The sequence below is a fragment of the Apodemus sylvaticus genome, chromosome 7 (assembly GCF_947179515.1).
Source record: "Apodemus sylvaticus chromosome 7, mApoSyl1.1, whole genome shotgun sequence".
Classification (NCBI taxonomy): domain Eukaryota; kingdom Metazoa; phylum Chordata; class Mammalia; order Rodentia; family Muridae; genus Apodemus; species Apodemus sylvaticus.
This window is the reverse complement of record NC_067478.1, coordinates 100,471,456-100,496,856: the sequence shown is the minus strand read 5'-3', so window position 1 is coordinate 100,496,856 and position 25,401 is coordinate 100,471,456. Positions and strand designations below refer to the sequence as shown.

General features: G+C 45.0%; 1 protein-coding gene across 5 annotated transcripts in view; it reads left to right on the top strand.

Annotated features, from left to right (window-relative positions):
- Ets1 (ETS proto-oncogene 1, transcription factor) overlaps positions 1 to 16,922 on the top strand; it is a 120,504-nt gene extending 103,582 nt beyond the window's left edge. For all 5 annotated transcript variants that reach the window (XM_052188747.1, XM_052188744.1, XM_052188749.1 and 2 more), the window contains 2 exons: positions 14,068 to 14,186; positions 15,533 to 16,922. In XM_052188747.1, coding sequence (XP_052044707.1) covers positions 14,068 to 14,186; positions 15,533 to 15,748 — 335 coding nt within the window. In that variant the 3' untranslated portion in view covers positions 15,749 to 16,922. The remainder of the gene's footprint in view (positions 1 to 14,067; positions 14,187 to 15,532) is intronic.
- The last annotated feature ends 8,479 nt before the right edge of the window (positions 16,923 to 25,401 follow it).

Genomic DNA, 25,401 nt, shown 5'->3' with positions numbered 1-25,401 from the left:
TGGTGATTTCAGAAAGAACCCAGAGAATGGATGAAGCTCACCAAGCTAGGGCTTTGACGGAGAAGCTGATAGGAGAGGCAGGCAGGTCACTGTTCCAGTGATCCAATGAGCAGCAGCTCATACTTAATCCAAGAGCCTTGGAATAGTTTGAGAAAAATTCAAAACTATTGAATAACTCAGTGTGCGAAGCATCAGATCCTCTCTGTGCGACTGCAGTGTTTTCAAGGTTTACAAAGTGCACTTGTGAAGAGCCGCTGTTAACTTTTGTTAGCCAGATGTTGTTTAGTGCCACCCTCTAAGATGTCTACAACTGGATAGGTGAGGTCTTGCTGTGACTGAAGATGGACAGCAGACCTGGTGTTTCTGTTGGCATAACTGATATTTTTTTTTTCAAGTGGGTTAGGGTAGTCTTGGGACTTTTTCTGAAAATTAACTAATCTTTAAGACCAAAATTTATATACTTAGAAAAATTACTCCTCCTAAGATCAAGAAGATATTCTCTATATTGCATTCCCCAAAGACCCTAGCTAGGGTAGTCATTGCATCAAAGAGTGCCCAGGAGATACATCTATGATTGGGAGTGGTGACAAGGACCACATACAGAATTATGAGAAAAAGACAAACTTGAAGACCTTTCTGAAATATCTAAATGTCTTTTTTCTTTGGAAGGTATTAGTGTGGGGGGGGTACTTGGTACATTTCAAGAGGATCTTTTTCTATCTCCAGAGAGCAGATTATTGGGAGATTCACTCATTTTCATTGAAGATATCCAAGATGAGGAAAAGTACAAGAAGTTCTTCAAAGGGTAGAAGAGTGGAAGCCTTTGGAATTTAGACTAGACTCCATCTGGATGTAATGGAGTGGAGTGGAGAGGGGCTACTTAGCAGGGAAGGGGAAGGCCGGGGCAGCCCAGAGGATTGCTGGTATTCTTGTTTGAAGGTTGTCTGATAGGCTCTTTCCCTCCCTCCTTCCTCCCCTCTCTCCCTCCATCCCTCCCTCTCTCTCTTCTTTCTCTCCCTCTCTCTCCATATGGGACAAGGGGGTGAAACAGCCAGAGAGGAGAGGAGAGGAGGGGAGGGGAGGGGAGGGGAGGGAAGAGGAGATGGGACAGGGATCATTACTTCACTTTCTCAAAGACTAAGCTCTTCCAATGGAGGGAAAATTAAGGCATGTTCACATTTAGGTTCTGTTTCTTGACAATTATGGATTTAACTTCTTCTGACTAGAGTAGTGGTGAGAACAATAGACTAGAAACCAGAAGTTCCCTGAGCCCCCTCCCAGGCTCTAACACACCGTGTGATTTTAGGCAAATTCACCTTGTACTTTTTTTCTACTTTAGTGAAGTAGAACTGTTCACCCTTATCCTGACAGTGGGGGACGTGTGAAAACGCAGTTGAACCAAATCGATTAATTAAATGAGTGCTAGACATTGTGCTAGACATGCTGAGAAGAAACCCCTACTTGGAATAAATTGATTATTTCAGCAAATGAGCACCAACTGGGTGTGGATAAGACCCCCCCCACTCTACCCCCACCCCCACCGCCATCCAGAGGCTGTCTTATCCAGTTTATTCTAAATGTCCTTAAGCCTGAACTAGAATCTCTTCTTGCTGTGGTCTAAATAAAGGTTGGGGTTTGTTAGGTGTGTGATAGCAGACCCATGAGACTTCAGGGAAGACTTCCTGCCTCCACTATAGGTTCTCTGAGCCAGTGGCCTGGTTGCCCCTTCTCAGAAACATCTGAACAAGAGAGGGAACACATCTCTCCTGTGCTGTCTCTTACCTGAGGTGACAGCTAGAGTGTCTGCAAATGGATGACTAACTTCATGCAGGCGTGTTAAGATGAGCTGACATTCGAAAAGTACTTTGAGAAGTGGAAATCACCATGCCACTGTTGGCAGTGCTTTTGACATGAGTATAAACATGTTTTCTATCTCTGGTCCTGACCCCTTTCTGTCCTAAAATTCAATTGCTACAGTTTGTGGTGACCTGAGATAGGGGCACCCAGACTTCTGCACCACGGCCACCTGGCTTGGTCTACATACATGTGCTTACCGTGACTGTCTGGCCTGGCCTGCATGTGTGTGCTTAGATGTACGAAGCTGAGAAGAAGCATCTTCTACATCCCCTGGCCAGGGGCTGAGGTGTCTGTCCTTATTGCCTTATTGCCTCCATAGGAATACATTGTCCTCCTTCCTGTGATATCTTAGTTACCACACTGTAAGTGTGGAAATAAGTTAGTTAGAAACGGAATTTTCACATTCTCTTGCCCAGTTACGTTCTTCCTTCAAAGATAAGAAAGTTGCATCCACCTTAGCAGGGCTCCCATGGCAACTTGTTAAATGAGGTCGAGATGTGGGGGCAGATAACATGACTTGAAAGAAGGCCTGCCTGTTAGCTGAGAGAAGAATACATCAAGTGCAATGTTGGCTTCCGCCAAGATGTACCTCCTTACCTTACTGTTCACGGCTAGCGGACTGATAGCATCACAAGGCTCTGCTTTCTCTTGTTCATAGATGCATTCTCAATCCCTTCTAATTACAACACTGCGAGCCACCAGCCCACTATTTCCTGAATTCCTTATAGAGCTTAGACCATAGACCTAATCACAATGTCTGTGCTTACATGCTGAGATCATCAATTCGTTGCAATCCTGGGTCCCTTCCTCTGGTGTCCAGCTCAATGTATAAATTCATTGATCAATTAATGGATTTGGGTATAGGGATGGGATAATATACTGGATTATTAAATAGTAGTCTCCTTTCCTCCCTGCCTATCTGGCCCCATTTTAGAGATGGTGAAACTGAGTACGAAGATCGTGCTTTATCCAAGGTTAGGTAATTTCATTCTGCAAGAAGGTAGCTGCTCAATGAATTTTAAATGTTTCATGCCTTGCTTCAATGCACCATCTGGTCTTCATGTTAAGGAATGGAAATACTCCTTGAGTATCTCCATGTCCCTTACAGCGGGATTAAGGCCCAGGTGGCCTCTTGTCACTAATTAACACTTCATACATGTGACTGAGGGTAGGGGGAAGGGTAGGAGCTGGCTTTGGCTTCAGTACAGAGTTCTTGGCCTGGGAATCACCATTATTGAACTTTATTTCATACTCCTAGTCACAGTTACTGATAAAGGCCCATTCATAACCCTACTGCAGGTGACCTACTGGTAATTCGTGTCTGGGTATGTCATCACCAGCTAAGCTGTAATTATGAAGGAAGAAAGATTCTTTTTCACCCAGAACCTGGAAAAAAGTCTATACCTAAAGCCATTCATTAATGACCGTTTTAAAAGAATGTTTTATATTCTCCCTTCCTGTCTGTCTGTCTGTCTGTCTCTCTCTCTCTCTCTCTCTCTCTCTGTCTGTCTCCCTCCGTGTGTGTGTGTGTGTGTGTGTGTGTGTGTGTGTGTGTGTGTGATATCACACTAAATGGAATCAGACTTAGAGGAAAAGCAGCCCCCTGTCGGCCCTCTTAAATTAACTTTGGTCAGAATGAATGCTATTCTGCCCATTTCACAGATGAGAGGAGGGTCAGCCTAAGTCACACAAATTCCCAGGTCACACTCACAACTCCTGAGGTGTGATTGTAGATGAGTTTTAGGGCACACTAACCTAACACTGCTGATAAGACACATTGGAGAAATAAACAACTTGGCTACAGAAGGAAGGCCCGTCAAGCCCCTCATTTCGGGACACAGCCTGTGACTTTGGCATGTAACACCTACATTCACAGGCTTCTGAAGAAAACCGAGTTGCAAAATAGTCTGCATGTACTAGGGCACAAAATGGTGACAGTGTTGGGAAGCTCTTGATGGACCCGAGCTAGCAATAAGGAAAAGGGAGACAGGTTGCTAAGTTTGTAATATAGCGTGCATCTGTGTAGATATCCCATACTCCAAAAATAGGTTAGGAAAAGTGGAGCTTTCTCCCACGTTGCCCTAAGCTAGCCTCTTGGTGTAATCTCTCCATGCAAACACTGCCGCCATAAGGTAGCATTGAGATCGGCCAACTTGTCAGAATGGGGAGAGACCCTGGTTGCAAACACTGAGCATTGGCTACATTTCCAAAAGCCAGAGACGCTAGGTAATGACTTATCTGAGCTCCTTTGGCCTGGCAAGACTGGCGCTAACTCGTAGACTTGTCAGAGGCAGTACGGTGTGAGTGTGGAGTGTCCCTGTGCAGTATCCCTGTAGGGAAGAAGGAAGCTAGGAACAAGAGGATGTAGACTGTGTTCCTTCTGGAGCTTATGTCACTGTGATAGATGAGTTGCAGGAAACGAATCAAATCTTCCTGCCCAGAGTAGCTCTGAGGCCTGAGGGACTGATTCTCAGTCACTGTGTAGCCTGATGGCAGGTCCCCGGGTAAACGAAGGTTGTTTTTGGGTGTCTTAGTAGAGTCCTGGGTTGGTTAGCATGCTGTTCAGTTGTAGGTCAATGGAGAATCACATTGGAGGATCAGGGAGGAAAATTCCCAGAAGGAGACGTGGGTGGGAGGAGAGTGGCTCTCTGCAGCCTGCGGAGCCATTCCACAGCTCCTGCCTCTCAGCTGGTTAGTGTGGTAACACCGGTTAATCATTCTCCACCAGCAGAGGAATTCCTATGGTTGGAGGCTTTGGCCACACGGTTGTTAACTTTTGTTTCTGAATGTCTTAACGTTTGATAGGAAGAGGGGTTCCCTCTTTCTGCTTGTAGTTCTGAAGGCCAGGGTTGGCGAGCTTCCTCAGAGCCTTGAGCTGAAACTGCACATGCTGCCTTTGGGTTCGCTTTCCGGTCTGTCTGAACCCCTAGAATACTTGTACCTCTCTGAGAGCTGTCTGTATTTTGGGTTACAGGTTGGCTCTCTGCTGGGAACAGCTCCCCTGTCTGATTTAGGGAATTCTCAGAGACTCACAATTGGGGGGGGGGTCACTGTTCCTTTAACAAAATCTTATTATGCATGACGGAATTGGGCAGTATCTGCTTGGGAATCCCACTCTGACTCCAGTGTGTAACTCCACCTTTTTGCCTTTGAAGCAGGATGTTTCCATTGAGCAAAGTGCAGTCAGTGTGCTGGGAGACATCAACACAGGCCCTGGCTGCCTTTGAGTGATGGGCTTGGAAAGTCCCTCTTGCCTCTGACGTGTCCCAGATTCTCCAGCTCTGCGCTGTAGGGTCTCCTTTGCACTGAGAGCTTTTCTGTCCCAGTGGAGAAACCGCTGCTCAGCACAGAGTCTCAATTCCAGAACAGTACCCCTCCTCCCGTACACATGCCCAAAGTGAGATTTCCTCGATGCCATGTCTTCAGTAACATCTGCCATTCAAACATGCCTTCACAGTGAAGTGCAGTGTAGACAATTGGGGATGGCCACTCTGAGGTGCTCCACCATGAGGCTATAGCCTGTAGGGACCATGAGTACAGACTTGGGCACTGCCACTGCCAAGCTGTGTTACATTGGGAAATTTCACAATCCTGTGCCCTGTTTTCTTTTTCTGAAAGTTGAGGTAATAAATGGATCCCATCTCGTAAGCATGCGTGAATTAGTGAATTCATGGATCCATGCAGAAGGATGCTAGGCACCTAGGAAGTCCACTAGAGAGTACATTCATCCCTGCCAAATATTAGTCTTTAGCCCTCTCATCTCTGCTATATAATTCTAGTTCTTCCAGGTCAGGAGGTATATTTCACTTACAGAATCCCAGCAGTTGCTGACGGCATGGGGGCAAAGCACGATCTTTAATGTTAGTTAGGCCCCATCTGACGTGTAGCCCAGTGAGCCTCAGGTTTAGCAGCACCCACTGGGTCCTGAACTTTCAGATAGTAACATTTGTTAACTTTTCACCAAAACCACACATGGAAGCTTCTGTTTTCCTCATTTTTACAAGTGTGGGATTGATTTTGAGGGGGAAGGGAATGTCTAGACCAAAGCCACAGAGCACATGAGATTCTTCCCAAGGTTTTACACATTGTCTAGCTAACAATTAGGATGGTATCCAAAATAGGGAGAAGCAGATAAAAAGAAATGGCTTGCTATGCAAACAATGTGTATGGGAGTGTCTCCAAAGACAAAGAAGGAACAGGGGAGGAGGCAGGGAAGCCTCCAGATCATGCTTCGGGCCTGGACCCAAGGAGCTTTGGGTAGGAAGTGCCTCTGCCCCATCTGCATCTCAGCCTGTGAAATAGTTCAGCCTAGCTGGTAAGGAGGCTTTGGGTCACACTTGCCCACTGTCACAGGACTGGGCCTGCTTGGCTCTTGTTATGCTCTGTCCCTGACTTTAACTGTCCCAAGCAGTTCTGGCCTTGATAGGACATGGTGGAGGAGGTCTATCATGTCCCCTGCAGTAGGACACCTGCATTAGAACAGCAGTTAGTGTGACAGCCACATTGGACCCGACCCACAAAAGTGGCATCTCAGTGAGCTAGCATAGCTTCCCTGTCTGGCCAGTGTAAGAATCGTGTGTCTCTACCGTCACAGTGGCCCATGATAGGCCTTTGGGGTTCTGTGCATAATGTTGGCTGTAACGAACCCAGTGGCGTGACTCACATCTCCCTGATAGATAAAGAGAGTGAAAGTTCTCCTAGGATGACTGAAATCGAAAGTTTAGACTCTGGGAGGAGGGTTGTACCCAAGGTATTTAAGAGGTGGCAGGACCCAGCCCTGTGGAGGAGTTTGACATTTAGACATGGGGGAGCACTTTCTTGTGAAGGCCTCTCCAGGCTCCTTCTCTGGCCCTACTTCTTCAGAGGCGTAGGCAGGAGACTTTCAGCTTTTAGCATTATGGTGAACCAAGAAGGTTTTTTCCTATAGCCCCACGCTGCTGCTAATATTCTGTTTCATGTTCCACCCCAATCTAGCTATCATCCCCTACGTGAAAGATGCTCATAGATCAGTTGCTGGCTACATGCTTGTCAGAGCTGGTACATACAGACTGATGTTCACTTAAGATATGTCTCCCCGAGAGTTACGATAGACCAGCCCGACCAGCGATGATCTTTATCCCTGAAATGCAGATGAACCTCTTCCCCAAAGTTAAGTTAGTCCCAGAGTTGGACTGCCAGAGTTCCTTACAGAGTCTGGAGTCTTGGGCTTGTGCTCTTACTAATCAGTCAACTCATCTTTCTCTCTTCCGCTTACCTGGGTATCAGAGCAAGGTGCTTCCTTTAAGATATTTACATAGATTAGGAAAATAGTCCATTGGTTTATAACACAGTGCTTTACTCCTTACCCGTGACCCCAGCTGAGCTCTCTCTGGTGGCTTCTTAAAAAGCCTGTTCCCTAGAAAACACCAGGAGGAAAAGGCTGTAAAGAAACCCACATCCTGACTTGAGGCTCACTGACGGGGCTGTGCAGGTCACATACAAGCTAGGCTGAGCTGCTCACGGTACGACAACATCTCTGGTGGGCTCAGAGGCAGGAGGCTGCGTCTAAACTTTAGGTTATACATGGAGGCATCCCCTTTAAGAGAACAGAGCGGTTGCCTTCGCCTGCTGCCGCCCGCCCCCACTTGTGGACCCTTGAACGCATGCAGGTGTGCAGAGCCTCAGCTGACACAAAGGTTTTTCCTCATACATTAAAAATGTGTAACTGCCTTCTCCAGGCCAAGGCAAGCTAGCTCAGGGAGTCACAGTGAACACTGCCCCAGCTGGGGCAGCCCAGCTGGCCCATCGCTGCTCACTTGACCCAGTGGCCGGTTTGCCTGAGTCTTGGTAGCCAGGCAAGGCACTCCACTTCTCAGTACTGGTAGACCTTGTAGAACCATGTCTGTGCAAGCAGTGGGGGCTTGGGCAGAGCATGAATGATTAGGGAAACCGCACCCTGTGGGAAAGAGATCTAAGTCTATCTGTGACCCAGGTTTCCCCAGGCCAGGATGCTTCCTAACTGCTATCTCTTATGGTGTGAACCCACTCTTAATTAGAGGATGGGTTTCACTCTCATTCTGAACTTAAAATAAGTGTCCAGTGGTTATTCTGTTAGGATATTTTAAAAATTACATTGATATGATTGCGTGTTTTTTTTTTTAAATCTCCCAAGTTTATACTTTCTGAAAGTTTCCACATGAAAGGTTGATTTCATTCTTGGAAGCATTATTTAATTTTATCTAGGGAATTTACAGTTATTTCTTTGAAAATTCTCTTTTGACAAATGCCTCTTCCGCCATCTTATGCTGTTGTGCATGATTCCAGTGTTTTTCCCAGTCTGCTGAGCTCTGACGTTTGTTCCTCAGTGTTCTTTCTCCCTACGCCTGCCGTGTTTCTCGGAGAGAGGCCTAATGGACATCTGTACATTAATGGCAAGCGGGATTACTGTTCCATTCCAGGAACAGAAAAACAAAGCCCAGGGAGCTTGAGTTGCATTATATTTAATTTGAACCAGGAAGAATTAAAATCAAAGTTCTGTAGGAGTCGCCGTCTATGCAGGCTTTACGTGTATACATGTGTGCATGCATCTGTGTGTGCATGCGTCCTCTCTCTCTCTCTCTCTCTCTCTCTCTCTCTCTCTCTCTCTGTTTGCTTTTCTAGGTTTCTGAATTATTTTTCATCATTGTGTTTAGCACGTATAGCTTTATCGGTCTCATTAGTAGAGCTTATATTCTATCCACTACTCTTGATTTGTAGGCTTTGACCCAGGCCCATATTTATAGAGTACAGGATAGGATAGCAGGGACTTACTAAAGCAGGGCATTGTGGGAAGGCTGTAGAACATACCATATCTAGGCCATGTTGGAGGCCAGATAGGATGGCACAGTGGCACCAGAAAACCACAACTCAGAAGAAGCAGGAGGTGACAACTCTAGGCATAGAACTGAGGTAAGTATCAGACAGCCTTTCCAAAAGTTCCTTCTTTCCAAAACTTCCTTTCCAAAGATCTTTCCAGGCCTTGAGTGCCGGAACTACAGAGCTGTATGATCCAAAATGGGCCTTGGTGCAGCTTTGAGCTGAGTCTGAGACACAGCAAGAAACTCTTGGGTGATTTCTATTTAATTGGCCCCTCAACACCATGACTTCATGGAAACAATAAGATTCTGGTATTGTTTGTAAATGAATTAGCAGGGTGTACTAGGACTATGGAATCACCCACCCCATCTCAGAGACAGGTGCTCCCCGGGGAATAAAAAGGGAGGCTATGCTGAGCAGACAGGTCATTTCCGGACTCCAGTGTTCTGTTTTTGCTGTCACCGTTGGCTGTGGGCAGACACCTGGCTGGAAGGGAGGGGCCAGCCAGGCTTATTCGCTCTTTCAGGGCCACCTGCCAGATGTGTCTCAGGGCAGAGTCAGCCCCTTTGCAAGGGTGATCAACCATGAGAGTTTCATAGGTTAAAATAAATATGCCATCCTAGCCACACTGAGGTATTCAATTTGAATTTCAGAGTAGAACTAAAGACTTCAGCTTCTTAGAGCAGCCCAAACCCCCTAAGGACAAGAGGTGTGGCTGCTTTATTTTGGGAGCATGTTGGTGCAGCATAGCCTGGGTGTCATCCACATTCTAGTCCCAAATATATTCTAATAGAGAGGCCTTTAGACACCTTTCAAGCCTGTATGCCCCCCACCCCCATACATACATGCTGAAGATGATGGTTTTTGCAAAAGCATTCATTAAATGTTGAGATATCATGCCTGGCCCCACAAATGTAAGAGTACAAACCTGGAGGCATTTGATAAAACACGGTGTTAGAATTGTTAGCAGGGAGGTCTGTGCTGGTCAGGTGTTGTCTGGGCTTCAGGGATGAATGAGAACAGAGACTTCCCTGGGAACATGTGTTCCAATGCTGAGAGGGATGGGCCTTGAGCTAACTACAAGTCTTGGTGTTAGGAACCACAGCCACAGTGACTGGGGAGACGGGCAGATGGCTCAGTTGGCAACGTGCCTACCTTCCAAGCATGAGGAATGGAGTTTGATCCTCAGATCTCTAGCACCTAAAAAGCATGGCATGTTTGTGCATTTTTGAAATCTCAGTGCTGGGAAGGAAAAATTACAGGAAGACTCCTGGAGCTCTCTGGCCAGCTGGTCTAGTCTGCTTGGAGCTCCAGACCAGTGCAGAGGTGGGTGGCTTCTTTCAGACACCTGAGGTGGTCTCCTTTCCTCTACATATGTGCACATACATGTATACACCCCACACTCCCCATCGAAGGCCACGTTTAAAGTGGAAATGCTGGTGGGGTAGATGTGGAAGGACCTGATATCTAACCATGCCTCCTCTGCTGCCAGCCTTGAGGCCACTGCCTTGGGCGGGTAGTCTGCAAGCCTAGAACACGAAATGCATAACCATACCGTTAAGTGTGAAAGGCTGCCGTAGTTGACCTTACTGGTACAAGCCTGTAAATCTCAACTACTCAGGGGGATGAGGCAGGAGGATTACAAGTTCAAGGCCAGCCTGGGCAACTGTGGTGAGAGTCTATCTCAAAATGTCTGTATGCTTATATAAATAGGTAATTAAATAGTTGAGTCTTAATTAAATAGCTCAATCTTAGACAATTTGCCCATCATGTAGTGCAATGTCCTAAGTTTAATCTCCAACCAAGAACAAACAGATAGCCGCAACCAAACAAGCCAGCCTGTATGCATGTGCAGGAACACACACTTTATAACATTTATTCCCAGCTTACTTCAAGTTTTAGCCTCAGAGTCAGTGACCAAAACACAAGAGACATCAATATTCAGTCATCGACATAGGCATTAGGCCTTGCAATTTCTAGATGAAGACAAGAGACATGAACCATGACCCAGATGAGCAGGGATTTATGTGAAGCTGCGCCTGATTTGTGGCCTCTCTAGGGTCCCCGGGAGGGCAGTGGCCTTGGTGTTCTTGTCTCCTGGCCCAGGCTGCTCCATGCATTTCTTCTAAGTCTGGACTAAGTCTGTGCTTTGCAAACTAGGACTGCCAGCACTGTATAAGAATTTTCCTCTCATCTCGAGGGAAGGAAAAGCCATCAGGAAATTCCCTAACTGGGGTGGCCGGAGAAGAGCAGAGCCAGGGGCCTACTCAGGAAATCTACTCAGGAGATAGGCGCAAGATAGGAGGTGGGCCTGTGGGTGTGTCCTGTGGCCTGTCCTGCCCTGCCTCGGAAGACCTCCTTCTAACAGGGACCCCTCTGTTGTTGTGGCTCCGAACTCCACTGGAGCAACATAGTTTCCCAATGATGCGACTGGATTCCTGATGTGTGACACCGCGGGGCAGCATGGTGAAGGGCGCCGTTGACTGCCTTGGGGCCCCAGACAGGCCTGCCATTGTGAGTCACATTTAACATGTGAGCTCCCCTTTCCCATGACTGGCGCTATTCTTAGTACCAGTTTCTGCTGTGGGCGACAGAGGTTCACTGGAACCACAATCCATTTGGGTAGGTGGATGGGGCCTGGATCTGGGAAGGAGAATTGAAGAAGCTTTGAGATTTCAGAGCATGTTGGAGCAAGGACAAAGGAAGGAGGTTGGAGCCCTGAGGGTGTGAACAGATCTTTGCTATGCAGTCAAGAAAGGGCCTCAGGAGACCTGTAACCGGGACTGCAAGTCTCATTCATGAGTCTGGGGTGTGGACTTGGATGTGGCTGGCAGATATGCAAAACCAGTAAGCATTGCAACCCCAGAGCTGCCTTCATGCCTGTGTCTCCATGGGGAATTGATTTTCCCTCCAGAAGTGAAGTGAGGCTGATGTGTTGCTGTAGGACCAGGGTCCTTGTGACACCATCCAGGAAATTGATAACCTGGAAGTTACAGTTCTACACCCTTCCTCCTTCTGTTGCTCTCTCCAACAGAAGGGCAATGTATAGAAGTCAATGAAAAGTCTAGTTGGGAAGTTTTAGGATTAGCCACGGGATTGTCTCACTGGGCACAATGGTATGTAAGTTCTTATCCCCACTTTGGGGTGGTTAGGGGAGGAGTCTCACCGTATGGACCAGGGTACAAGGATGGCCTTGAATTCTCGCTTATCATTTGGCCTTGCTAATGCTGGGACCACACACAGATGGATGCTAGCATTTAAATTCCTGCGGGCTGTCAGTAGCACTCGGTCAGCTAACCTGCATTTTCTGCAAGAGTCCCAGGAAGGAGACTTGAGCTGATGTTGTCACTAGTGAACCAGAGACGTGTCTTACCTTTCAAGCTCTGCTTGGTACCTTTTCTCCCTGTTTCTTCTTCTCTCTGGTCTAGAATGACAGTTGGCAAAAATAGTTGGCAGTGGATTACCAGTGCTCATATCAGCTTTTTTTTTTTTTTGGTTGTTTGTCCTTCCCCCGCCTGCACCTCCCTCCCAAACATAGGAAAAGTAACATTAAGGAGAAACAGCTTTTCAGGTTAGGATTCCCATGTCCCCAGCCACATTCAGACATCAGTGCGCAGATGCCCATAGGCTGTGGTGAGTTCTTGGGCACTGAAGTTTAGGTAACACTGTAGGAAGACTGCTGAAAACTGCTTCCATCCCCGAGCTGGTGCTGATATGATTTTGAAGTCTGCTTCTTTTTTTCCTGTCCCAGCCTGTGCTGTACTCCTGAGTCTTCCTCTCTAGGACCTGCAGATATGCTCGCTACTCACCTGTCAATGATTAGGACCTGTCTGGGTCTTCCCATCTTTCCATCCCTCTCCCAATCTTAATAGATTAGCTTCTCTGTGAGAGAAAATTTTAAGACAGTGTGAGAGAGATTCTGATAGTATAAAACTTAGCCACTGCAGGGGGTCTTCTGGGGCTGGTAGTGTCACTTGTAATGATAGGTACCCAACATAGGTATCATGTATGCCTCAAGAGTCTGTGACGATTGTGAGAAGCAAGGAAGATGGCTCCTGAAAGCCAGAACCATTTAGTACTTGAGTCACGGCAACCAGGCAGGCAGTTTCATTAGGTCCTTGACTTTTGGTTTGGGCAAATGTATTGAAGAATCTGAGGTCTTGACCCAGCTATTCTGTTTCTTATCTGAATGGCTTTACCCAAGTTAGATAACTCTGTTGTATATTGTGGTTTTGTTGTTGATTTTCTGCTGAAGAGTGGTAGAAATTATTATAGACTAATAACAGTTTCTGTCTCGTTGAGTCACTGAGAATTCACAAGCAGGGAAGAAAGCGCTGATGTGTAGCTAAGACCACAGTGAAGAGCAGCTCCCTTTAGTTAGGAGTTTGCTCATATTTGAGATCTGTAGTGTTAATAGAGAGTGAGCATAGAACTCATGTCATCTTTCCTGTCTCTCTGTCAGGGATGTGGGAGATTACTGAGCATCAGGAAACTTATAACTGACATTGGAGCTATCATAGTTCATTTCTCAAGAGAGGTTTGCTTTCTCAGCTCCTAGGTCACTAAGAATGGCTTCTCAGTGGGTCTCTCATTTGCCATCTTTAGCTTCCTGAGCTCAGCCAGGTAGCAACAGCTGCTAACTTAACCTGACTCCCAGGAAATCTGAACATGTGTTTGAGTTGTGCACTCAATAAGTGGATTTTTTACAGATGGGTAGATATGGAGCAAGGGAAGGCTTTATAAGCAGCCCTCTGAGACATTCCTTCAAATAATTCATTTGCTTAGAAGGCATTTTCTGAGTGCTTTTATTATAACAAGATGGCTTCACAGAGCTGAAGGTATGTTCTCATTGTGATAAGGAAGTACTGATCCTTTGCTACCCAAAGTTTGTGTGTACTGAGGAGGGACTAAACTCCTTTAGCACCAGGGAGACATAGGCAGGTGGATCTCTAAGTTTTAGGCCAACCTGGTCTACAAGTTCTGGGCCAGCCTGTGCTCTGTAGTAAGTCCTCTCAGAACAAGCAAACAAACAAAATTAGTACTTCCTTAGAACATGTGTGAGGATAGACTTGGTGTTTTGTTTCCAGAAAACTCTGGAATTAAAAGAACACAGCAATTAAAGGAGACCAACCTGGAAATTAATAAAAACAGACAAATGGTATATCATCCTGTGTGGTTTCCTTTTCCTTTTAGAAGGAAAATCTTTGCTTTTCTGTGAGCTCAGAGTCCTGACTCCAGTGTTTGTGCTGTAGCTTGCCTGAGCTTTCTCCAGTCTAGACAGGCTGGGAGGGGGCAGGAGGGCTGCCGCTCAGTGGGACTAGCTGCTGTGAGCCTTCAGTGTGTTTGCTAATGAGCCACTGTGCCTTGTGCTTCCAGGAAGTGGGCCGATCCAGCTGTGGCAGTTTCTTCTGGAATTACTCACTGATAAGTCTTGTCAGTCTTTTATCAGCTGGACAGGAGATGGCTGGGAATTCAAGCTCTCTGACCCAGATGAGGTATGTAATGAGTGACTTGGGAGTCCTGGACTGAGAATGGGTGAGAGAAAAGGCTGGGGTCGTGATGCCCTGGGCTTGGATTTGTAGCTCAGCTCTGCGCTTGCTGCTTGCGTGACCTAGAACAAATGATGCAGCCCGCCTGAGCTCTTCCATCACTGGCTGAACGCAAAGTGTGTACACTTTCCGAGATCAACTGATATGTCCATAAGTTCCTGGTACAGAGTTGGTCCTACCCTCTGTGTAGTCCCTGACTCCGCGCATCTGAGAGGCCTTGAAAGATGCATCCACTCTGATTGTTTTTCTGTCCTTTCATCCCTGAATGCTTAATAAATGGTTGGTGTATGAGAGAGGAGATCACTCTTCTGGCAGACATGAGGATGTGTCTCTGCCCTGGTCCAAAAGGATGCTTCCTACTGGTGGATGCAGAGGAGCCAGCGCTCTCCTCCCATCCTCACCTTCCTGTCCAGTTTTGTGCTTTCAGATTGAGGATGTCTGCTTACAGTGTGGGCCAGGGGGATGTCTGCCCCATGACTCTTCTTTTTCCTTCAAGATCAAGTGTTTTAACTGTATCCCAGAGGAGCTCAGAGTCACTCTGTTCTCATCAGTTTACACATTTAAATTTGAGTTCAGCACTTGGAAAGCAGAACTTAGAAGTTCTATTTCAGTGATACGTATGGGATAGGGACATTGTTCTACTGAGAGGAATGTTCTGGGCTCAGAAGGGCAGCACATATTCTTGCTTACTTGTAGAAGCCAAATTGCTGATTCCGTAGACATAGAGGATAGAATAGTGACTTATACCAGCATGGTCAGGAGGTGGTAAGGGGATGGAGAGACACTGGTTACTGATCCCAAGGATGCAGTTACAGGAAGAGGAGACTGCGGAATCTCTGTGGCAATGTAGGGTGGCTACAGACCATTAGCAGATAGTTCAGAATAGCTAATGTGGGTTATTTTGAGTGGTCCCCAGAAAGTGATGGTAAATATCTGTGATTGGAGACATGCCATTTAGCCTGGTCTCATCTTAACACAATGCATAGCTGTATTAAAATGTTACACTGTTCCGCCTACATCTTTTGAAATAACCCTGGAATGCCCATGACTCCTAACTATACATTCGATGTGTAGTTATTATAAAGAACTCAAAATATTTTTAAAAATGGAAATGAAAATCAGAGGGAATAAATCAGAAATATGCATACACACACACACACACACACACACTTCACACATTTCTGAGCATTTGTTCGGCCATCATGACGGATGTGAAGACCTGCATACACATGTATCGTGGTATTATCCTTCAGGCATTTATCCGCTTGTATTTAATTTTATTTTTATTACAGGTGGCCAGGAGATGGGGAAAGAGGAAAAACAAGCCTAAGATGAATTATGAGAAACTGAGCCGTGGCCTTCGCTACTATTATGACAAAAATATCATCCACAAGACGGCGGGTAAGCGCTACGTGTACCGCTTTGTCTGCGACCTGCAGAGCCTGCTGGGATACACCCCCGAGGAGCTGCACGCCATGCTGGATGTAAAGCCAGATGCTGACGAGTAAACGGACACAGAAGGGGCCGGGGGACCCTGCCCAGACCTTCCAGAGAGCAACCCTGTTGGTTGGACTCTTCATTTTTAATTGTTATTCTATGTTTTATTTTCCAGAACTCATTTTTCACATTCAGGGGTGGGAGCTAAGGGAGCTGCAGCTGTATTCCATTGGCCATTGGCGAGGCTGGAACAGAAGTCAGGACCTGTGGGGTGGGTGGGGCTGGAGGTTCCCGAGCAGATTTTCAGGAGGGGGAAAATGGTCTTTTCAGAAGCCTGATGGACCTGGCTTGCAGAGGAAAAAAAAGACAAACAAACAAACAAACAAAAAAAACCTTATGCGTCCAGTCATTTCCTTTATTCATGAAAGAAAAAATTTCATCTTTAGTTGTGGATCTACTAGCAGGAGGAATTGTCACCTTAAGAGTAAAGAGGTTGATGAAAGTCAGTTTGGAGGGTGGGATGAAAACCGTTTCTTCAGGGGATTACTGAACTCAAGAATTATTAACCTTTGTACTTTTTGAAACAAAGATGGACTTTAATGGAAGGGGTCCAAAACTGTTTTTATGTTGAAGTTTATTTTATTAAATTTTGTGCCAGTATTTTTTTTCTTAAAAAAAAATATCGTCTTAAGCTCTAAGGTGGTCTCAGTATTGCAGTATTGTGAGTTTGTTGTTATTTGCTGACTGAGGATTCTGTCACAGTGAAAGGCATCTGTTTATATAGACCCCATTGGGACAGCCAAGCTTTGTATTGAGATCAGAGACCCCAGACTCTTACAGCTAAAGGAAACAAATGCTGATTTGGGGACAGGGGAACTGTGTGTGTGTGAATTCCACCTGCGGTTTGTAGAGAAATCCTGTCCTTTTACTTACTGTCAGGCTTTGGACTTAGTGTTAGTTAAGGGGCATTAAGTCTTTGCACTGAATGTATTTTTGCAGCTCTGCTTTGGAATTGTTGTTAACATAGGAGCACTGTTAAAGTCTTGGTAAGGAAATCCAAGGAGGAGGATTAACCTGGTTTTGGTTAAATCTCTACTGGAAGCATAGAAGACTCAGAATAAAAGCTGTTCGCATGGGCATTACCCCCTCAGGTCTTAAGGCCTAAATGCATGCCATTTCAAAAGAAGAACTCTCCTAGATGTCTTATTTTTCCCCAGCATCCCACATTGCTGCCCCTCCCCCACCTCACTAATCAGTCAGAGTGGAATGTGATGCTTCCTGATAGGTGAACGAAAGTGTAACTTCCGCCTTCACAACACAAATCAAAGAGTACAGACTTGCCAGGGTTCAGAGGCCACAGAAATGAAGAGGGTACTTGAGTAGCATGTGACTGGGCCTCCTTTGGGAAGAGGCTTTCCTTTGAAGAATTGGCGCTTGTCAGGAAGGATTTCAGGTGAGGCTGCTTGCAGAGGAAGTGGTAAAGAGCCCTGGGACTTGACCTTTTGTTCCCTCGCCTAGGCAGAGGGCAAGCGAAGGTCAACTGCAGGTGAGAGGAAGACTTGAAGGAGAAAATACAAGGGAAGGAGCTAGGTAAGGAAAATAAGTTGGCCTGTGGCAGTTAGATGTTTCGTTTCCTCCATGTTTAAATTCAAAGACTTAATTGAGGCAGCCATCTTCTTGCCAGTTGGGAGAGGAGACCTGAAAATAAGGCATTGTGGGTAAAAACAAAGTAAGGAAACGCGCCTGGTATCATTAGAATCCCTTCCACTTCCACTGTACACATGCCTAGTTAAGACAGTGACAGTGGACTTCCATGAGGGAAAAGAGGCAACTGGTTGAGGTGGGCCTCTCCAGGCTTGCCCTTCGGGGATTGGAACTACCTGGTATCATCTTCACGAGAGTCGGTGGCTGACTCCCAGATTCTCTTGAAGACTCTGAATTGCCATGGGTGTGTTCTGTACTGATTGACTGGAGCATCCCCACAAGGAAGCAAAGGCAAAACATTCCAGCTATATATTTTGATCTTACAAATGCAGGTGCCTTAATGAAGCTCTCAAAATAGTTAGGAGCTGCTCAGGGAGTGTTAGGTGGGATCATTTGGATTGTGCTGTTTTCTCTTATTTTATGTGATCTTTGTTGGGCACTGGCAGTGTGTGTGTGTGTGTGTGTGTGTGTACACATTTGTATAAAACTGCAGCTGAAATAGTACTGAATTTTCTACTTAAGTCTGTCCACATTTCCGTAATGGTGAAAGAGTGCATCCAGTGCTGATGCCATTGTTTGCTCTTTGCTTAAACCGTCACTTCCCCAAGTCATCATCCTTCCCATTATTCAGTTCATGCTGAAAACGCCCCTTCTGAGAGTCTACCACCTGCAGTGGTCTAGCAGACAAGATATAAGCAAGTGCCTCCCACACGCCTCAGTTTGCTGACTTGCCAAGATGCCCTTTCTTCCTAGGTCCACCATTTCAGGATCTGTAGATAGTATATTAGTCAGACAGCTTTGTTGTCCATCTGGCCGGATGCTTTCCCCCCGTTTTGTCCGAAGGCCAGAGACCATCCCAGGAAGAGTGGTGGGTGGTTTATACACTGGAAATGTGGCGGCATTGCTGCATTGATGCTCTTTAAGAACACGTTCACTTCAGAGGAAGGATGAACAAATCCGATCTAGCTGGGTGACTCCATTATTTTCCCGGAGAAATGCTTTAACCTGTGTGGTTGGCTTTGGGCTCAGAGTCAGTGGGGGGTAAGGATGCTCCCTATAGAGAACTCTGATCTTGTGGCCATGGAGACCGGTGTAAGCATTCTAGGTCTGAGATGCTCTTCCTCACTTTGGAGACCAACACTCTGGGTTTTAAAGCATTAACCTTCATGGTGAGATCACACCTCTCTTCTAGCCATGCTGTGCATGCTGTGTTCTCTGTCGGGGTCTATATAAATTTGTTGAACTCTTACGTACATTCCAAAGATGTTTCAAGGAACCACAAGTATATGTATACAAATACATATATGAAGTATATATGTTAAAATGAAATTATCTCTATCAGGAATACTGCCTCAGTTATTGAATTTCTTTTTTAAGGATAATTTGTTTTGTTTTTTTTTGTTTAAGCTGAGAATTATCGGGGTGAAAAAGATGTTATATTGTGTTTGACTTTTTCCAACTTGTATTTTCATATAATTTATATTTTTTAAATGCTGAAAATTTAAAAGCAAGATTTAAAAAGGAAAAGCAGGTGCTTTTTAAAAATCAGATCTGAGGTAGCTTAGAGATGTAGCGATGTAAGTGTCTTAAATGTTTTGTTTTTTTTTTAAAAAAAAACAAATGCAAAAAAATTCTTATGGGGGAGTTTTGTGTTTGTTTCTTTTAGTAGCTGATGCTGGCACATCATCTTGCTGGAAAGTTTTTTATATACTGTAGCCTGATTTCATATTGTATTTTAAACTGTGTGAAATTAAAGAAACAAAGAAATCCATTCATAACGAGGTGGCTCTGGCTCAATTCTTTCCTGTCCACACCATGGGAGAATTAGGAGAAATTATTCAACCAGAGAAAAGCACAAAAGAAATACAGTTCAGTTCTTCATATCCTACATCTTGGGATCATTTTAGATAAAGATTGCCTAATAAAGGGTTAGGGATTAGTGTCCCATAGATTACCTGTGTTGTTTGTCTCAGCCTTTGCTGTTGTCCCTCTGCCTTGTCAAACATCACTGTTTACGACTTAAGGACCAAGAATTGTGTGAAAAGAAAATTGACGACTCAACGGACTCATTGATTGGAGTTCAGCTCGATACAGTTCCTGATATTAATATAGACAGACTGTGGTGTTTGATTTCTTCTGAAGAAAGCTGTGCTCTTTGGCAATTAGAACTCATCACATCCATCTCTTTGGTCTCAGCTTTTCCACTGGGGTTAGGAACAGAGAAGGAATGATAATATCTGTTAGAACCCCATCCAACCTATGGCATGAATAGAATACATACTTCCAAGTGTTTTGGGAGAGGAGTGCTTAGCGCTGCATTCTGTATGTGGTTCTTTCTAGTTGAAACTGTAGAAGGTGGATGTTTTTAATTAACACCAACATTTGCAACATGAATCCCAACTCACAGCTGGAAAGAGAAATTTTTTTTTGCTGAATTGTTCACAAAGAGAACTCTGTTTTTGGAAAGTCTGTTTCTTCAGCCCTGGAACTTGAGGTTTGCTGAGCACACTTTAAACACGGGCTGTGTGGTCTAGTGGTCAGAGAGCCCAGCTGGCCAGGAGAATGGCTTTGGTCTTGGGACTCTGGTGAAGCCACCAGTACTCATGGACAGGTTTTTGTTTGTTTGTTTGTTTGTTTTTGAGGAAGTGAGGTCCTCAGATTTTGTCCTTCTCAGCTGCAAAGCCCCCCTACTCCCAAACCAACCAGAAGCCACATCTGAGATCTTCTGTCCCTGAAAAAAATATTCAGAGAATGGATTCCAGCTTTGGTCAAAGCTTTGGACAAAAACCTCTCCAAGTTGATGTTATGTCTCAGGATATCTGACTACATGCAGACCACAGAAAACAGCTTAAGGCACATGTGAGTGAAGCCACCTTAGTCCTTCTCTTTGCATCCAGAAGCCACAGATTCAATGTGGAATTTTCAGGCAATTGGGCTTTGGTGCTCTCTTAACAACACCAATGATTCTCTGTATGGATGCCATTGTGGAGGGAAAGGCAGTAATACAGCATCCATTGTAGGAGTTGGGAAGGATGGGTGAGGTAAGGTAAGAGGAACTGGAGAAAGGAGCCATTTAACAGAAAGTGGGGAAACACAGAAGTCACATGCTTTCAGAAGGTAGCAAATAAGAAGATGTGCCCAGAGATTTGAATCCTTGTTGCCGTGATATCATAGCCAATTTCCCCCAAACAAAGCTCAGACCATGCTTCCTTCCTCTGAGTTGATAAGCTGATGTATATGGATCAATTTTCTGTAGCTATCAGAACATAACTGAGGTAAGTAGCAGAGAAAAGGATTTTCTTTAGCTCAGTCCAAAATTAGTGGCCCTCTGATTTTGACCTCTGGTGAGGAAGGACCTGATGGTGCTGGCATTGTGTTGGGTGGGTGTAGACAGAGACCCTCCCTGATGCTATAGGGAGCCACATGGATTCGGGAGATAGGCTTAGTATTTTTAAAATAACTCTCAAGAGAACTAAGTCATTTTTCAAAACCAGCATGACTCCCCTTTGAGGCCATGTCCTCCTGACCTAACCACTTTCCACCAGACTCCATCTCTAAGAGGCTGCACCATCACACTGAGACCGAACTTCTCCCCCACATACCTTTGGAAGATAGGTTCAAATCATATCCAAACCATGACAAAACTTTCCAACCTAGTGAACTGTAACTATTTTAACCTGAAAGTCGAGTGATCTGTGTTTGGGGTAAAATAAGGGCAGAGAATGTGGAAGATAGTGATAATAAAACAATGTCCCATCTCTGAGATGGTTTGTCCTTCAAAGTGTGGAACCCACTTACATGGCCCAAATGAATAACCTCCTGAAATATGCCATGGCACTGAATTCGTTCTCTTCCCTGGATGAATAAAAATCTCCTATTTCATCCTAGGAGATTGGGCCAGCCCTATTCGTTTGCTTGTGTTCCTGTTTTCTGTAGAATGTGAGTCTATGGCTCTCTCATAGACCCCTATTCTCAGTTCATGTTTACTTAGCATGAAGCTTATTGAATCCAAGAAACTCTAGTGGAAGAGAGTTCAAAGGTCATCAGACTCGTCAGAGAGCTTTCTGACTTCTAATCCCTTGTTTTTTCCATTATGCCATATACTTGCCATCAACCTTGAAAGACTGGCTTTGAAGAGACAGGGTGGTGGTTCACCATCTGTGGGATCCATAATCCTGGTACTAAGAGGTACACTTCATTGTCTAAACATGGAAGGGGACAAAGTCTCTTTTTTAGCAAGGATGCTTTTCAACCTTAAAAATTCTCTCTGACCTCTCCTTTTTCTTTTGTAGAGTCCACCCTGGAGGTGGTTAGTAATGTGGTCTGCTTCTACAGAGGCTCTTCTCTGTTTCAGATTGGGAGGACCCTTGACTCACCTGGGAGCTGCCTCTAGGACCAACCCTAGTCACTTGATGCTATCCCAAATTGGCTGAGCTTCCTGTTGGCTGCAAACCACCCAAAGGGACCCCCCCCCCCCCATGCTATAAAAACTCACCTGGTGCTAAAAGCAATGAATAACAAGACAAAAACACTCTATGGTGCCTGTTGTAATAAGGCAGTCATTCCAGGGGTCTAATTATAGCAGTTGTTGATCAACTGGAGAAAAATCTCAAGGCTAAATTAGGATCATACCCATTAATTGAGAGCTCAGAACCCAGGTTAGAGGATAAAGTGGCCTCTGCCTTTGGTCAATGATTTTTCCTGTTTTAGGTTATGTCCCAGTCCCCTCCTTTGTTTCCATTTTCCTGACAAATATGTCTGTCCTGGGAAAGTCACTTTTCAATGGCCTGGCATATCTCTATGTGCTGACGTCCAAAGTAACGATAGCAATGAACATCTGCCCACAGCAACAAGAGGAAATCTACAATGGCCATGTCTTGTGACATGCTCCCAATTCCCAAAGCCTGCAGGGAGTTTACAGACCTGTCTAATCTCTCCTCTCTGTCATTCAGGCTCTGATATGCCTAGCCACAGCACTGCATGGGGAACTTTGATGTTGGGTTGGTTCTGGTCACTCCCTATGATAAGACATAAAGAGTCCAGGAAACTTTCAGCAGCCACTTGTGGTAATTACTAAGGTCAGAGATGGTCAGTGTCTCCACTATGTTCCCTGCTTGACACACTATCAGTTTAAGCCATTGCATCTGAGCTACTCTATAGCAGCAGAGGGAAGATCTTTGTATAGGCAAATGTGAAATTACAGTTGATTCTTCAAGATCTATTCCCAAGGTGTACCTGGAAATAACAAGAGACCATTAATACTTGAAGAAATGGCACCAGTCTTCAGATGCCCACAACACCACTGGTAACAATTAGTAGCTTGGTCTGAGATTGTTTTGTTGATGCAAGGCTGCTCTAAACTATGGAGGAGAGATGGCAATAGGGACTTTCTATGTACTTTGGGAATTTTGTGCAGTGTTTATAAGAAATGGTAGCTGGCCTCACAGATCTCTGAGACAGAAAGTTCAAAACCTAATGCAGAGATGGGGATGTTGCTCAATGATGAGTGAGCAGTTATCTACTATACACAAGGTCCCAATGATGCGAAGAAAGGGAGGAAGGAAGGAAGGAAACAACACAGCCCAGCCCCAAACTGATCCCTAACAATGACTGAATCGAGAGCCTGTCTCTCTTCCAAGCTACAGTTTAGGTCAGACTTGTTCCAAAATTTCTGACTTCCCTGTTAATAGAAGGTTCACAAATAAAGTCACAATACACAAAGAAATATGGCCTTTAATTGGGGAGATATAGACATATCTGTATGTACTTTTGTATGCAAGTATATTTGCATCTTAAATAGATAGGATGATAGACAATGACGGGTGTTTGGAATGGCAGATATGTATGCGCGTATCTGCTTTCTCCAAAGCCAAGTTTTCACAACTGTGAAGTATATCTGTGCCCCGGTGCCCACGGTATTTAAAGTCCCTTTTTTTTCTTTTTTTTCTTTTTTTTTATTCGATATAATTTTTTATTTACATTTCAAATGATTTCCCCTTTTCTGGCCCCCCACTCCCCGAAAGTCCCGTAAGCCCCCTTTTCTCCCCCTGTCCTCCCACCCACCCCTTCCCACTTCCCTGTTCTAGTTTTGTCGAATACTGCTTCACTGAGTCTTTCCAGAACCAGGGGCCACTCCTCCTTTCTTCTTGTATCTCATTTGATGTGTGGATTATGTTTTGGGTATTCCAGTTTTCTAGGTTAATATCCACTTATTAGTGAGTGCATACCATGATTCACCTTTTGAGTCGGGTTACCTCACTTAGTATGATGTTCTCTAGCTCCATCCATTTGCCTAAGAATTTCATGAATTCATTGTTTCTAATGGCTGAATAGTACTCCATTGTGTAGATATACCACATTTTTTGCATCCACTCTTCTGTTGAGGGATACCTGGGTTCTTTCCAGCATCTGGCAATTATAAATAGGGCTGCTATGAACATAGTAGAGCATGTATCCTTATTACATGGTGGGGAATCCTCTGGGTATATGCCCAGGAGTGGTATAGCAGGATCTTCTGGAAGTGAGGTGCCCAGTTTTCGGAGGAACCGCCAGTCTGATTTCCAGAGTGGTTGTACCAATTTGCAACCCCACCAGCAGTGGAGGAGTGTTCCTCTTTCTCCACACCCTCTCCAACACCTGCTGTCTCCTGAATTTTTAATCTTAGCCATTCTGACTGGTGTAAGGTGAAATCTCAGGGTTGTTTTGATTTGCATTAAAGTCTCTTTTTCTGCCCCATCGCAGAGCACTGGAGGAGAGTTCGGAGTGTGCCACCTGCATGATACTGGCAACACATGTTTGTTGCTTTAGGAATCTGTGTGTATAGATTACTTGTAATTCCACAACAGAACTTTGACTACAAATTCCAAATAGTCTTCTCTCTGCTGCTATATGTGATGATGCAAATCCTGGAGCCTAGACAACAAAGACAGAATTAAAACCAAGGGGAACCACGTATCCGAGGGAATCTAGGAACATCCCAAGTGTCCTCAAATCATCCTGGCTGGCTCTTTCTGGCAGCTCCTTTCTCCTCCATAGTGTATTGAAAGGTCTCCTTGGGAAACACAACAGTAGCTAAGCCATTCAGGGGTGTCCAATCTACAATTTCATCAAAACTGTGTTGCCTACAAAAGTCATGGCCAATCACATTTTAGAAAACATAAAAATAAAATTACAAAATAATCGCCCCCATCTTACAATGTTTTAGACTTTTAGTTTTTGGAAAATGATCACTTAAGGAATGGGACTCTCTCTCCAGTGAGATTGACACAGAGGCTTGATACCAAGAAAGAGAACCTGAAGAGGTCTGTGGCCTGAATTGTGGAGACAAAGCCAGACAGGCCAGAACGGAAGAGGTACAGAGAAAACATAATCTGTGAGAGAAACCAGAACTCGGAAGGACAGAGCAGAAACTGAAGAAGCAGAGGCTGGGATCACAAGAGATGGGCAGGAGGTGATCCTGTATGGTGGGCTCTGTGAAGCACAAGGTAGAGTCTTGGCACTCTTGCTGCTGGCTTAGCCACGGGTCCTGCCATGTGCTTAGAAAAGTCACTTTGACTCTAAATGACAGATCAGAGGGGAGAGCCTGAAGGAAGGAGGTGGGCTGGAAACCTAGTTGTCTGATCTGAAGATAGGCAGGCACAACCAGAAACTGAGGTTGTGGGATGCATGCCCTGCTGATCAGCTGGTGAGGAGGTGGTGGGAACTGTGGTAGGACTTCTATCCATGCAAGGTAGACTCTAACCATATAAAGATGCCAGTATCATCCTTTTTTTTTAAAGATTTATTTATTTATTATATGTAAGTAAACTGTAGCTATTTTCAGACACACCAGGAGAGAGCATCCCATCTCATTACAGATGATTGTGAGCCACCATGTGGTTGCTGGGATTTGAACTCAGAACCTTTGGAAGAGCAGTCAGTGCTCTTAGCCACTGGGCCATCTCTCCAGCCCCAGTATCATCCTTCTTGAGTCCCAGTATCATCAGGATAAGGATTTTAGATCTGGAAAGAACATTAGAGG